At 37.7% G+C, this 14,312-nt stretch overlaps 1 protein-coding gene and 1 long non-coding RNA gene across 6 annotated transcripts in view; one reads left to right on the top strand and one right to left on the bottom strand.

Moving 5' to 3' along the window:
- dgki (diacylglycerol kinase, iota) overlaps nucleotides 1–13,574 on the top strand; it is a 106,030-nt gene extending 92,456 nt beyond the window's left edge. For all 5 annotated transcript variants that reach the window (XM_036148835.1, XM_036148838.1, XM_036148837.1 and 2 more), the window contains 7 exons: nucleotides 71–195; nucleotides 2,156–2,181; nucleotides 5,084–5,121; nucleotides 7,912–8,032; nucleotides 8,423–8,459; nucleotides 8,969–9,068; nucleotides 10,503–13,574. In XM_036148835.1, the coding sequence (XP_036004728.1) occupies nucleotides 71–195; nucleotides 2,156–2,181; nucleotides 5,084–5,121; nucleotides 7,912–8,032; nucleotides 8,423–8,459; nucleotides 8,969–9,068; nucleotides 10,503–10,613 (558 nt within the window). In that variant the 3' untranslated portion in view covers nucleotides 10,614–13,574. The remainder of the gene's footprint in view (nucleotides 1–70; nucleotides 196–2,155; nucleotides 2,182–5,083; nucleotides 5,122–7,911; nucleotides 8,033–8,422; nucleotides 8,460–8,968; nucleotides 9,069–10,502) is intronic.
- LOC118566549 lies at nucleotides 89–2,481 on the bottom strand. Its single transcript, XR_004933101.1, has 2 exons — nucleotides 2,144–2,481; nucleotides 89–191 (listed from the first exon to the last, which is right to left on the bottom strand). It is a non-coding gene; the product is annotated as an uncharacterized LOC118566549 (long non-coding RNA).
- Nucleotides 13,575–14,312: the final 738 nt, after the last annotated feature.

Below are 14,312 nucleotides of genomic sequence, written 5' to 3'. Positions count from 1 at the left end.
CTTCACTAAGCCTGGTGTGTTTCATTTACCCCGTTTTGCTCTGATTGTTTTCCCGTCTCGTTTTCTGCAGGAGCATCTTCACTTTGTGACAGAAATATGTCAGGATGAGGTGTTCATCCTGGATCACGAGGGACCATTGCTGGGCCAGGGGTCTTCAGTTGGGATGCCAGATCTGGTGGTCGAACCCACGTCTGGGTAAGACAGAAGATAACAGCAATTTATTTAGAATAATTACATTTTTTTACCAACCAGGGATCTATTAAAATCTACCTTCCAGCTGCTCCATCAATGAACCCAAATTTATATCAAAGTTCTATTGTGTCTGAATCTGTACATTAATCGTAATATCGTGAAAAGAAAATTAGAATCAATAGGAATAGAGAAAGATATTTGAATAAAAAGTGTGACACCTTTACTAACTCTTTGCTACTTTTTAGCATTTACGACTTAAGAGTTCAGGGCAGGGCTTTCACTATTTAGTTGGGGAGTTTTTCCGCAGAAAGGCTAAAATTTGGTTCAATATATTGCATGTTTTGAACAAGAAGTCTGTTGGACCCTGATTGAAACCATTAAAAGCCGAACTACACCTGTGCAGTAGAACAACTTAAGTTAGTTGCAGCTACCTCTGTACGCCACTAGATGTCCCTAGAGGAGTTATTTATGGAGCAAATAATATGAGTATTTTTGTTTTAAATCTGATATTTGGAGCACTTTTTCAGTAGAGCAAAGACATTTAAAGGTATAATAATAATGCTCTTGGGACTTCCCATGTAGCCTTGAAAAGTTAGCAAAAGTTTAAATTTAGCATTTCCAGATAAGAGTAAGGAAAAATATAAGCATTTTTAGACTTGATTAAAGTCCGACTACTGTAGAGATATCTGTTATAGATAAAACAGGTTTAAAAGGACGGCGAAGTCTGAATATTTAAGCCTAGAAAATAATTTTCATCTGAAAATTATGTTGTACTTATGTTGTTTTATTTCTGTCTCTCAACCGTTCCCTTATTCATCCATCTTTCTGTCTCTCTTTTTAAGTTTCTGTCTCTATCGTGTAAATTTATACATGGTTATATTTGGAAGGCTACCTGCCTTTCTTCCTTCCTATTTCTTCGTTGAATGAAAATCTCTATAAAGTCTAGATCTGCCAGAGGTGATAATATGTTTGAGCATAACTTAAATAAATTTTATTATATTTCGGGTCTGCTTCTGATCCATCTAGCAACAAAAACGTGTTTTCCAAGAATAAAGCAGCAATCTTATATGGACTCAGGAAGGTGGATTTTTGTTCCCAACAGACAAACTTTTGGGAATTTGGGACAATCGAAGCAAATGGTATTTTTGTAGGACATGTAAAAAAATGACCAAAGAGGTGTTTACTTGTTGAAAACATGCTATATGGAACTTCAATGTTTATAATCGAGTTTAAACAGACATGATCATCCTCATATTTGTATAAGGCGAACGTTCTCGGTATATTGATGTAATCATGGCACCACGTGAAATAAATAAATGCGATGCATTTTTCCCGTTGGATCACGCCTCCACAGCCATCCTCTGCAGCTGGGTCTGTTTACAAAACGCAGGAATATGTAACAAGACAGGTAAAAATATGTCCCGGCTCTGAGCGCTCGCTCCTGGTGTGAGTTTACCTGCGTGCGAACCCAGGTCACTCTGAGCTGACCTGAGTCACTCAGTTTATGGTGACGTTGTAGTATTATGTAGGAGCCTAGAGAGAGAAATAGGTCAGGATGCGATCTGCCGCTATTTAGAAAGGCTAATTGTAATAAAATAAACCGTGGACATGCCCAGATGTATAATTTACTAAATACCGAGACCTTCTTGGGGGTGATTTTGTTGGAGGGGCGAGGCGGCTCCTTGTAGAACAATAGGGGAATCACTGAACATGGTCCCACAGTCCCATCTCCCTTACAAGACGGTTTGGACATCTGATCAGGAAGCCTCCAGAGCACCTCCCTTTAGACTGCCACAGACCGAAAGAGAAACTTATAAAAGATATTTCTAAATGCAGTACTTTTGTTAGTCATCTTCCAGTGTGTGGAAAATAATAATAAACAGTAACCACGTCTGAATCATCGTGTCTTACTGCCTGGTAACGTTGAATAAAATGGTACTTTCATTTTCACCTCTCTTCACAGCGCTCCTGGGACACCTGACGAACAAGGTAATCCACCAAACACACGCCAGGCACCTCATTCGGTTGAGACTGCGTTACATCCAGTTTAGAACAGCATGTAGAAAAGTTTTGTAGAGATAGTTTACCAACGTGCTTAAAGCTGTCCCTGCGTATCCTTTCAGCTTTGCATCCAGTAATCCAGTAAACAGAATAAACTCCAGCTAAGTCCACCTGTAGCCAGATATCTGGGAAAACCAAAGCCATTTTATGTTTGGCCTTTCATTATCTCTAAAAAAACGAATGATTCTGAAAACTCTGGCCAAAGTGGAGATGTCTAAAAAGATTTTGAGGCTGTGTGTGTACGTGGTAAAACGGACTTTTAGGGTCGCTGACGTCACATGTGCTACTGTTGTTATTGACTTGTGCCAAAAAGGCGCTCAATTGTTGTGATTGACTGTTTAAAAAAAACGTGTCTAACCAAAGTTACACTGGAGAAATTCCCTGCTATGAAACCCAAGACATCTCCAGTTGTTTATTTTCAGTTTGTTACCCCCGCAACCACACAGCACTTCCTGTCTTCGTCTCTGTATCGAGACTTCAAAGTAAAAGCCTACATGGAACATTATAGACGTTACAGTTGGTTCAGAGGCTTGTTTTTATAAGCCCGGCTGCTCCGTTATGTTGAGGTGCAAAGGAGAAAAAGCGTTTGAAGGCCAGCTATTTTGCACCAGCTCTCCCTCCCAATAAAGAGGCACAATGCCGCTCAGCATCGCCTTTATTTTGAAGGATTCTGACTGGCTGACATAGGTTTTAGCTTAGCTGTTTAAAACGCTCAGGGGTGAATTTGTATGGTCCTGTGTGTATGATTTTTTTCCCTTTTTTAAAGAAAACAACATGTGGGGGAGATATTCTTCTTTTTATATATATATATATATATATATATATATATATATATATATATATATATATATATATATATATATATATAAAGATCCGGCTATGTGTGTGCAAGGCCTGATTTAATTCAAAATTACATGAAATGTGTTTATTGTGTCAAACTTTTTTTGCTGTTTTTCTTATTGCAAAGAAACAGTTCAAGCCTGATAATTTATTATTAGCTTGGCGATTAACCCTGGGTGGCTGTTGCAGATGTTGCTTTCCCTTCAGCAGCTCATCATAACCAGCTGACGCTGTGCTCAGATTTAACCCTTTAAAGCCTGATATAGGTAATTGTGAGGAAACTTCACATAAAAGAAAAAGAAAATCTTTTTTGGTTGATTTAAAAAAAAAATAATAATACGTCAGGCTTTCAAATTTTCTTGGTTTCATATTTGATGCGTTAGACAAAAACTACATTTTCCTTATGTTTTCTGCATTTTTTATAGGGTGTGTAAAATTTATTTACCATATTTTTTGGACTTTTTCACATCAAAAGCTGCATCATAAGGAGGAAAAAAACATATATGAGTCGCACCAGACTATGAATCGCATTTATTTATAAATTTATTTCACACAATCCAAAAACTAAAAATTTTAATTAAATCTGGTAAGGCAACTAACTCTATTATACAGCTGCATCCACAACCGGCTGAATAACATGGAACAGACCTGGGTGCTTTAAAGGAGTAAATTAGCATAACAAGCCAGCAACTCCAACCAGGAATCTTTCTCGCCAGCACATTTCAGCGTAACAGGCGTTATGCTAGCTAGACCGTGAGCGTAGCGGTGCTACGTGCTAAGCTAACAGTATGATCGCCTGGACAACAGACCTGTAAGCTACCCCTAGCTAGCGATAACAGGGTTCTGTTTCAGTCTACGAATTGCACCACACAATGCTCCGCTGCGTGAATGCAGACTGAAACAGCAAAACAACAAACAAACATGTGTTCAGTCTTTGTTGTCTCTAAGTTAATGTTTCAATAAATTTTTAAGCGGTGCAGGAGCAGCATATAGTTTTCACAGGTCTAGAGTGCCCCTCTTGTGGCTATAGACTGTAATGTTTACTCCTTGGTTCTTGTTGTTTAGTATGATTTACCATTTAAAATTGATATATAAGTTGCACCTGACTACAAGTCGCAGGATCGGCCAAACTATGAAAAAAGACGTCTCAGAAATATAATACACATTTATACAAATATACATATAATGATACATTTGGAGTTATAAGGTTACAGAGCAGTAAGAAGGGCAGTTTGAGAGGTTCTGAAACTGATTATTTATCTGAACTGTCACACTTTAAAATAGGAGACCAGTCAATGCTTTCTCATGTTGTCAGAGACCAACTTCTGCAGACATTCTTCACAAATTTCCAGCAACACTTGGGAATTACCTGAGTGAATTTCTCGGACATGCCCCGGCTTGTCCAGAGGAAGAAAAAAAAAAACAATAACAGGAAACATGGAGCAAAGTTTACACGTTTACAGCCTCTCAGCCCTGTCACTGCTAATCCTTTTGCCTCCCCATTGTTTTGCATCACTTTGGATTTAACTTCCAGAGGGACAGTTTATACACAAAAACTTTGTGTTTTCTAAGCTCATGTAAATTTCTGCTCTACAAGGTAGACACTGGACTTTCAGCTGGCACTACAGTGCAGGGCCACCTTCAGGTAAATAATGATAATTTAGTTCCTGTAAAGCCATTGCTGTCGTGCGACTGCCGTTGGCTTTATACAAGGTAATTGTGCCTCAACAAGAAAAGGACACTTATCTGTGGAAGAGGCAGACAATCAGGGGCTGATTTTTAAGATAGAGAGACAATAGGGTTAGATCTGCTTAACCTTTTTAAACTAGAATGAGTCTGAGCTTGCTTACAAAGATTTATTTAGGTTGCTACCAGAGTGTTTCTTAGAAACATGCAGAATTTGTTTCTGAGCAGATCTTCCAGAAATGTGTCTGTCCTGAGGTGAGATCCTGTGCAGTGATTTCCTGTGTGTCTTTTTGTTTTGTTGCAGCTCTTCTGACTGCTGCCAGTACTGGGGATCTTTTACTGGTATGGTACTTTCCGCTGAAAGAAAACCCCTTAAAAAAAGAATCTAAGACCAGTTTGGCCTGTTTGTTTACATTGGCATGGACAGTGTTTAGATAAATGATCCGCGGCGTTTCTCCAGGCTGATTTGCATCTCCACAACTATTTAGTAAATCAGCGTGACGTCATAAATCATTTAATATAAAGTTGTTCTTCCGGTAATGTCACATCATCTAAGTTGGGACTTTCTTCTCTCAAAGTCTGACATCGACATTTTTCTCTAGAAATGATTCATTATCTAATTTGCATTCTTTTTCTCACCATGTGTTTCCTGATGCAACATGATATCAGGAAGTTTTTGTATTACTTTATTATCTAAACTGGACTGTAAATCATCTAGTTTTATAAAAACAGCGTATACATATAGAAACAAAGACAATTTCATGCCTTGATCCTGAATCTCTGAATGTACAATTTGAAAATTGCTGCTTGTAAGAAGTTTACGACTATGCATCGTGGTGATTAATGGCATAGTAACTTTGGGGCTTTTAATGAAAATTCTTTTAAAACTGGGTAATATTAATTAATACAGGGTCAAATATGTGCACGCATCCTCAATTATTTTTGTTTTAAAGATCCTTATCAACCAATATTATATGATTCTAGATGAACATGTGTCCATTCTTCTCTGCTGGGTTGGTAAAGTTAAATTTAATTGTTTTGGCGCCTTGCACTGAGCTTTTAGGCCTAGTCGCAATTTCTGGGCAGGATTTTGGTTCAGACGTGTGATTTTTATCCTGCTATGCCTATTCAAAAACCACGTTGATGTATATTAGGGTCATTGTTGTGTTGAGAAAAACCATCTGGACACATTTTAGTGATTAAGCTCTTATTCTGGGGTGAATTTTGACGATGACTTGCTCCTTCCTCATTCTGTCTACCTTGTGCATTAGATCCTGGTCTTTCGCATCTAAACACCCCCCACAGTTTCCTCAGCTGTCTGTCACCGCCTCTTTACGCGTTTTTAGTCTCAGGTTTCTTTAGATTGGACTGGAGGGGTTCATAAAAGAAAAATATGTCAACCTGCCTTACCAAGAGCAGATTTATTCGGCTCCGAATTTAGCATAAAACCAGTTCCACTGTTATTTTTTCTGGTCAAGCAGCGACTGTTTAAGCTTGGGACCCATAACAGAGAGACAGACGTGGTTAAAATCTCCATATGTCGCTGTTGCGCGTGTTACTATGGTCAAATAGCTCAATCTTGACTGACCATAAGCATTTGTAGTCTGCAGGTAGCCAGCTTAAAATTTTAAATCACTATTAAAGGTGATGATTTTTGACTGGCTTCACTTTGACCAGCAACATTGGTGTTTCATCAGCGCCCGTTTGTTGTGAGCTTAAATTATTGTTGAATAACTTGAATGTTGAAGACACTTTAGCTTGAATGGTTCTTGGACAGTTCCTTCCTTTTTCTGTAAAGGTTAGAGCTTGGATTAGAATGTCAAAATCAGGATCCAATTGTGAGTTCTAACTAAACAATGATCCAAAGCATGTATGAACATTTTTGTCAAAGGTTATTTATTAAAGCATAATTGTGTAAGTTTTTACCCAAGTATTGAAATATATCAAAGGATTTTTAGGTCGATATACAGCCCTTAACGCGTATCGATGCTCCGTGCAGGCTACCTTTCTCAAAAACCTGTCTATGTAACTTGAGAGGGTCGAATCCGTCGCTGAATGGGTCATGTGACCTAGGGTGCTGCGCTAGGTCACATGACCCATTCTTGGTACGACACTTACCTGATCCGACATTGCTGGTTCTCTGATCCAGGATTTAATCTAAAGCAGGGCTGTCAAACTCATTTTGGTTGAGGGGCCGCATACAGCTTAATCTGATCTCAAGAGGGCCACACGAGTAAACTCATTGCAAGATTAAATAGAACTAATAAATGTGGACTTGTTGTTGATTTTTATATTAAGTTAATTTCACTTTTACACAATATATTATGAATAACTTCAGCGTTTTTAAGAAAAGTATGTGCAATTTCAACAATACTTTTACTCAGTTAAACATTTACTTAAGTGCATTATGCATAAGAACTGATCACAGTGATTATACAATGTTGAAAAACATTTATTCACATTTTTTGGAACTTAAAAACACTGTCCTGCATGACAAAATACATCAAACAGATAAAAATTAAGAAATTATTTGAATTTTTCCACACCTAAAGCTTAATCTGCTAATTAAAACACAGCGCCCCTCGTGGACAATATAGGAACTGCATATTTTCAATTAAACGAAGTACATGTTTTTTTCAATAATTGTTTTATCATTCTCTTCCTTTTATCTTGTCCACTTGTGAAAGTCAAATCTGATTAGCTCTTTGTGGCATCTTATTGCCACATTGCCAGACAGGACACTGAAAAAAAAAAATTTTCTTTTTTTTTTTTTTTTTATAACGATAATGCATTTAGCCACAGGGCCGGACTAAATTGTTCGGCGGGCCGGATCTGGCCCGCGGGCTGTATGTTTGACACCCCTGATCTAGAGGGATGAATTGTCTTTAAAGTAACCCCATGATTTCTCAGTCTGCTGGTCCAAACTGGTCTGCTATCAGATTCCAAAACACGGAGGGAGACTGTTTAATTTTGTGACAGTACAGTGTTGCCAGTGGCCTTCGGGGGCACTAAACCTGACAGTTACAGGTGTATCGCCCCCTAGTGGCTAAAAGTTACACTGTGCCACTTTAAAGAGATTATCATATGAAACCTAAAAAATTCTTGCATATTCTTGCGTGTTTTTCTTTCCAGCTGACAGATAGCGTACGTCGAGGAGTCAGCCTGTTGGTGAGAGACTCCGGAGGCTGTTCGGCGTTACATCTCGCCGCCCAGAACGGCCACACACATGTGGTCAGCTTCATACTGCAGCAGGGTGAGAAGCAGGGCAGCGTGCTGAAATCATTGATCAGTAATGAGGAACATTTTTATGTTAGGGTAGGCAGGCAGCCCTGACAGAAACACAAGCAGGACACGTAATATGGTAGCATCTTACTCTATTAAAGAAAAACTAAGCTGTAAATTAACTGAGACGACAAAATTTTTATGTAAAACACTTTGGTTACACATGTGGTTTTTAAAATGTGCTCTAAAAATAAAGCTGAATGATTGATTGATTGGTTGGTTGATTGAAGTACTATGTCAGCAGCAGCAGAGTCAACAAACATACAACGCCTGGTCTATTTAAGGCTGGAGAGAAAGAGAGTTTGATATTAAAACATCAGAATTAAACTTTATTAATGTTTTCTTTCCTGTTTCTCCTCAGGTTCAAAAGTTCTCCTGGATTTAACCGACCGAGACAAGTAGGTTGGAGAATCTGTTGTTTTTTGTTTGTTTTTTTTTTGTTTGTTTTGTCTGAGTTGTAAAAGATGTGTTTTGGTGTTTTTAACACCAGGATAGATTTATGTGCCACAGTTTGTGTCGTCTCCGCGGAAAGTTGATGCTTTTCTCTGTTTCTAAATGTTGAGCAACTGGAGTAAAGCTGCGGATCATTGTTTTTGCAGCTGATGGATATGAGCTGCAGCGCCAAGAACAAAATCTTCCAACAGCATCTAAACATGCATACAGTCAGCAGGCATCGCTCTTTGTATTTAAAAACCCCTTTGCATTTAAAGTAAATGTAGTTTGCTGTAAAAAAAAAAAAAATGATAAAAAATCTGCAGATTCAAGTCCAGAAATAGTTTGAATTACAAAAACAACTCTACACATTACTCAGGGTTGGTTCCTGTTTCTGTCTGTTTTACGTCACTGGGGTGTCATAGACTATCAAAACAGAGTTATATGTTAGCGACGCCTTCCTGTGTGTCTCCAGGGGGGAAACCGCATTGCACAAAGCGGCTTCGGGGAAGCAGCACGCCGTGTGTCGAATGTTGGTGGAGGCCGGTGCTTCGCTGGAGAAGACAAACTTCCAGGTGACCAGCAGATGCTGTTGTACATATGAAAATGAAAACAATTAGCTGGAGCGGTTTCTGTAACTCCAGCTAAATAATTCCCAGACCCAGAGGACATGAAAATTATTTACTGACCAGCTGCTTTGTCTGGCTCTAAAGGGTGTCACGTTACTTCTGGTTAGGCTTTACTTTCACTTTCATGTTTCTTTTCATTAAAAAATGCATTAAATTAGAAAGCAATTCCTATATGCAGCAAATGTACATTTATTACTGCCATTACCTGTATTTTCTGAAAAGCAAACAAACATGAAATCCAGCTAACTTTCTGAGACATAATCTGACTTGTTATAATTTGATTTAAGTAGAATAAAAACTCTGTGGTGAACACCTCTATGCTTTAGTTCCTTCCCTGAAAGCCCCACGAAACCCATCAAAATAAACAAGGAAGTTTTCTGATAAATGTGCAATGAACTCCCATGTCAGTGTTTGGTGGTTTTCTGCTGAATGTTTAGAGCAAACTGTTCAGTTTATTTATATAACACCAGTCATCTCAAGGCACTTTACAGAGTCAATTTAATCAAATCATCCCGACAGATTAGTTAAACGTTTTTTTTATCTAAGGAAACCCATAGGATTGCATCGAGTCATTGACTTGCAGCGTTCCCCAAACTTTAATTTCATTTACTGGAATGATTGATAGACCAACACAGCGAAGAGCACAACAATAAAGTGGAAGGAAAACAATTCATGGGTGTCAGATTGTTCCACAAATATTGCTATTTAATCTGATTCACCAAAACAAAATCTAGTGCAACTAAGTGCAACTAAGTATCCACAGAACATATATAGAACATATATATGTATGTATGTATGTATGTATGTACGTGTGTGTATATATATATATATATATATATATATATATATATATATATATATATATATATATATATATATATATATATATAGACAAGTATATATATATATATATATATAGACAAGTATATATGTATGTGTGTGTCTGTGTGCTCAAAAAAAGAAATGGGACACTAAAATAACACATCCTAGGTCTGAATTAATGAAATATGCTTACTGAATACTTTGTTCTTTACATAGTCGAATGTGCTGACAGCAAAATCACAAAACTCACTACAGGCGGATACAACTTTAATATAATGTCCCTAAAACAAGTCAAAACGAGGCTCAGTGGAAATTGATTGTAAATCAGCGTTGCTTCTTAAGTGAAAAGTTTGATTTCAAAGATGTGTGATTTGTAGACTTGGAGTTACATTGTGCTGTTTAAGTGTTCCCTTTATATTTTCAAGCAGTATATATATATATATATATATATATATATATATATATATATATATATATATATATATATATATATATATATATATATGAGAAAGACTCCATCTGACCTAACCTGAGCCTAATTTTTACTCTGGCCATCAGGGGAAGACGCCAGCGGACCAGGCAGCAGGAGACTCTGAGCTCGCCACCTTCCTGAGCTCCCAACGGCGCACTTCATCCGGCACCAACGAGGACCTGGAGACTGCAGTCTGAGCCATAAAACGCGCTCATGCACCCTCCCACTGGACTCTGGACTCTGCACAGTCCTGGAGCAGAGAGTAACGGGGAGGGAAGTAACAAACCTGTGCTGGACTCACCTCTGCAGGTGCAGAGATGAGCCAGAAAATGAACTGCCGCTGTAGAGGCAGCACCGGAGCAGAGATTTTAATGCTCAACTATTTATTTATATTTATTTATTCTATTTATTGGTTGTGCTGGTTGATTGACTTTTAACAATTGCAAGTGCAATTCGTCTTGTATTGGAGTTGTTTTGGTCATATTTTACAACTATATTAAGTCTCAAAAATTGTCAAAATTGAGATCAAAAGCAGTATGAATATCCCATAAAACCTGTGTGCCAAAGACATTACACTGTTGTGGTGTCATATCTAATCCAAATATGCCAGTGTTTTAATGAATCCTGTGTTTATTTCAGGGTGTGTCGTCACAAACCTGTCGGTCACATGCTGCTGTTCACCGTCTGTGAGTCACCAGCTGCTCAGCTCCTTTCATGTCCTCCCAGACAAGGGTTTACCAGGAAACAGGTGTTGTCTGGGGAGGTTATGTGGCTTTACGTTTGTTGATATGATTTACACAAAAGAGGTCTGTAGGACTTCACATTGGGAATCGAATACGAGTCAAAAAAGCAATCTTGGGAACTTCCAGATTAAACCCCGGAGTCACGTTATGAATGGGCTTTGAAACTATGTGGAAGCCTGTTTGACTGGAAAAGGGATTAAATAATTTCAACAAATCTTTCCTCAGGTGTCCTGACAAACAACCTCCAGAAAACAAAAAAAACGATTCTACGATTCATTTTTTTTAGGATTCTTCCTTGTCATTTGTCCTGTTTCGAGGGGTCCGTCTGGTATGGAGTTCATGAGCATGAGTGAACATTTAAAATTTTACTTCTGGTTTTCAAACAAGCACATTTCTTTTTAAGCAAACTGAGAAGAAACTGAGCTCTTCTGCGCCAAAAACCCTCCACACTTATCGGCACCCCTGATAAAATGTTGAGAAAAGCCTTAACATGAACTAATCTTTTATTGCTGCAGCTTAATCGTCCTCTTTCTGCCATATTTCCTCTTTTCCATAGAAAAGTTGAGCATTTAGGTCTGCAGCTATGAAGTAAAGCAGATTTTATTGCCAGGGAGCCATTTCTGTGTTGATTTGCCCATAAGTTTGGATCATTATGCTGCTGACAAAACCAGTAAAAAAAACATTTTTAATTAGTTAGCAGAACTTCTTATGTAGATTGTTCTGCTATTTCTAACCATGTGTGTTCCAGGAGCATTTAGGAGAGATAGACAATAGACACAAAATTGTTTCTCTACATGTTCATCCTTTGTTTTAAGGTTCCGGTTTAGCAAACATTTGTGATGCTACACCAAAAAAGGCTTTTTGCTTTTAGTGTCTAATGGCATTATGAAAAATATTTTTCCTCCCTAATCCATGGAGAGAAGAAGCCTTGTTTTTCTCAGTTCTATCCTTTTTTTTTTTCATAATCACTCTGGTTGTAGATGTGGACCAAATTAGGAGATTAGCTATGTTCTTACACCCATATTCTGACCTTTAAACATTCACATTATTCTGACTTACTTAAGTGGCATGTTCTCTTCTCTTCCCCATTTTGACGAGTGGCGGAAAAAAAAAAATGGGTCGAGCTGATATTTGTATCCCAGAGAAACAGGAAGTCTGGGATTATTAAATACAAGGTCAAATATATTCTGGTTAATTTAGAAAAGTGGGGTAAAAATTATGGGTAGAAATAACTGCCAGTTGTGATTTCTTTTATTTCTGGGAGGTTTTTTTTATACATCCTGAATAAATATACTTCCATTAAAAGTTGGATTTTTCCAATTTTGCTACATGGAGATTCTGCTACTGCAATAAAAGTTAAAGTTTTTCAAAACATCTAAACATGGATGTCTGTAGATGTTGAAAGAACTGAAAATAAGAGCTTGGATTTGTGGACCACTAATGGAAAACTGGGCCCCTTTTGCCTAAAATGTAAAGTATTTGTTATTTTTTAACACCTTTTTTTTGTTATTAATTAAATTAGCTGTTCTGCTTTAACATAACACATTCCTGGGGAGGGTCAGCTAAATTCACTAGTTTGTTATTAAGGCAGCATTGATTTATTCTGCAGTCAGGAACTTTAGGACCAACGTGTCCCAATCCTGTCCTAAAGGATGCAGCTTTAGGTTCTAGAGATGTTTCCTTGCTCAAGTCACACTTGCTTTGAAGGGGAGAAGTGCTGCAAAAACATGTTTGTGACTCATAGAGGAAAACGTGTACAGCAGAAAGTCGGTTTATGCCCGTCCTACGAGAAACAGAAGCTCCGCTACTAACCCGTGCTTTAAAACTGAAACAAACGGATACTTTTTTGTTTTTTTTACCGGGACATGAAAACGCAGCCTGACTCATAAAGGCGTTTCCAAAGAAATCCGTAGAGTGGTTGTAGCGGGAAGGCATGACTCAACATATCCAAATGTAAAGCTTCAGATTCAGAGCATTTTTTCATGTGTATTCCCTCACCACAAGCAAAGTGTGTTTGTGTTTGCAGCATTTATCCCAAAAAAAAAAACCCCGATCTGAGCCATATTTAATAAAATATGAATAGATTACGTCTTTTTTTATTGCATTTCTCTGTTCGTTGTTTACATTGCATTAATGTTTATCATAGTCCAGCATTTAGCACTGAGGCGTATTGGATGTGCAATGTTTCTTCTGTGCCCGTTGACTTTGTTTGCGTTTGGTTTTATTGTATTTCAGGGCGCTCAGACAGCTCTGCAAGGTCTTCTGGGAAATTAGCTGTTGTGAATTGAAACACTTTTCAATCTACAGCGGTGTCCAGGTTGCTCTATGCAGGCATCGTGGAAGTCATGCATACTTTAATTTACTTAGAAAACCAGATTGCCGCTTAGGCAAGACCCATTTCTGATCTCCATATTTTAAAAAAAAATGTCTAATTTGAAAGTCAAGACTACTACTTTTTAATTAATGAATTGGCTTCCAAGTTAAAATGGTCTTTTTTTTTTTTTTTTACTCATTTAAAAGTTCAAATATTTTTAGCCGTGCTGAAAACCATGTCTTTGTGTGGAAATGAAAGACACTGTCCTCCACATTTAATGGCTCTCTTTGGTAGAAAACCTAAAGATGTATATTTTATTGCAGCAGCATCAACTGAGATCAAGTTTTCTTCAATAATATTCCAAATTATTGGAGCATAAAGATGTAGAAAATTGTGAAATAAATTTGCCATCATACATTAACAATGAGTATGAGGAGCTTTTCCACATCATCCTTTGTTTTACAGCTTACTCATCTGAGGAGTTTGTTGCTGAAAAGATCCATATTTATGTAATTTAGCTGAAGTAAGGACATCCAGTTAAAGTCCCTGTGAAATTTAGCAAACACCATGTTTACATTTGTGATGGGGGGGGGGGGGAGAGACACAGAAAATGTTTTTATTCTTCTGGAACACCTCTCCAACACCCAGTTGGTGCATAGAAAGTATGTAAACTCTGGAGTTATTGCTCAGATTGTAGATTTGTACAAATTGGGATGAATAATTGATTTTTAAAGTAATTTAATTTCCTGTGTTACGAAAATGCACAAACTCGTCTGCCTTACTTGAATGACACGATCTCTTTTCTTTCCTACTCTGAAGAGGGTCCAAGAAATTTAATT

This window comes from Fundulus heteroclitus, chromosome 17 (assembly GCF_011125445.2).
Source record: "Fundulus heteroclitus isolate FHET01 chromosome 17, MU-UCD_Fhet_4.1, whole genome shotgun sequence".
Taxonomy (NCBI): Eukaryota; Metazoa; Chordata; class Actinopteri; order Cyprinodontiformes; family Fundulidae; genus Fundulus; species Fundulus heteroclitus.
This window is presented reverse-complemented; position numbering and strand designations above follow the sequence as displayed.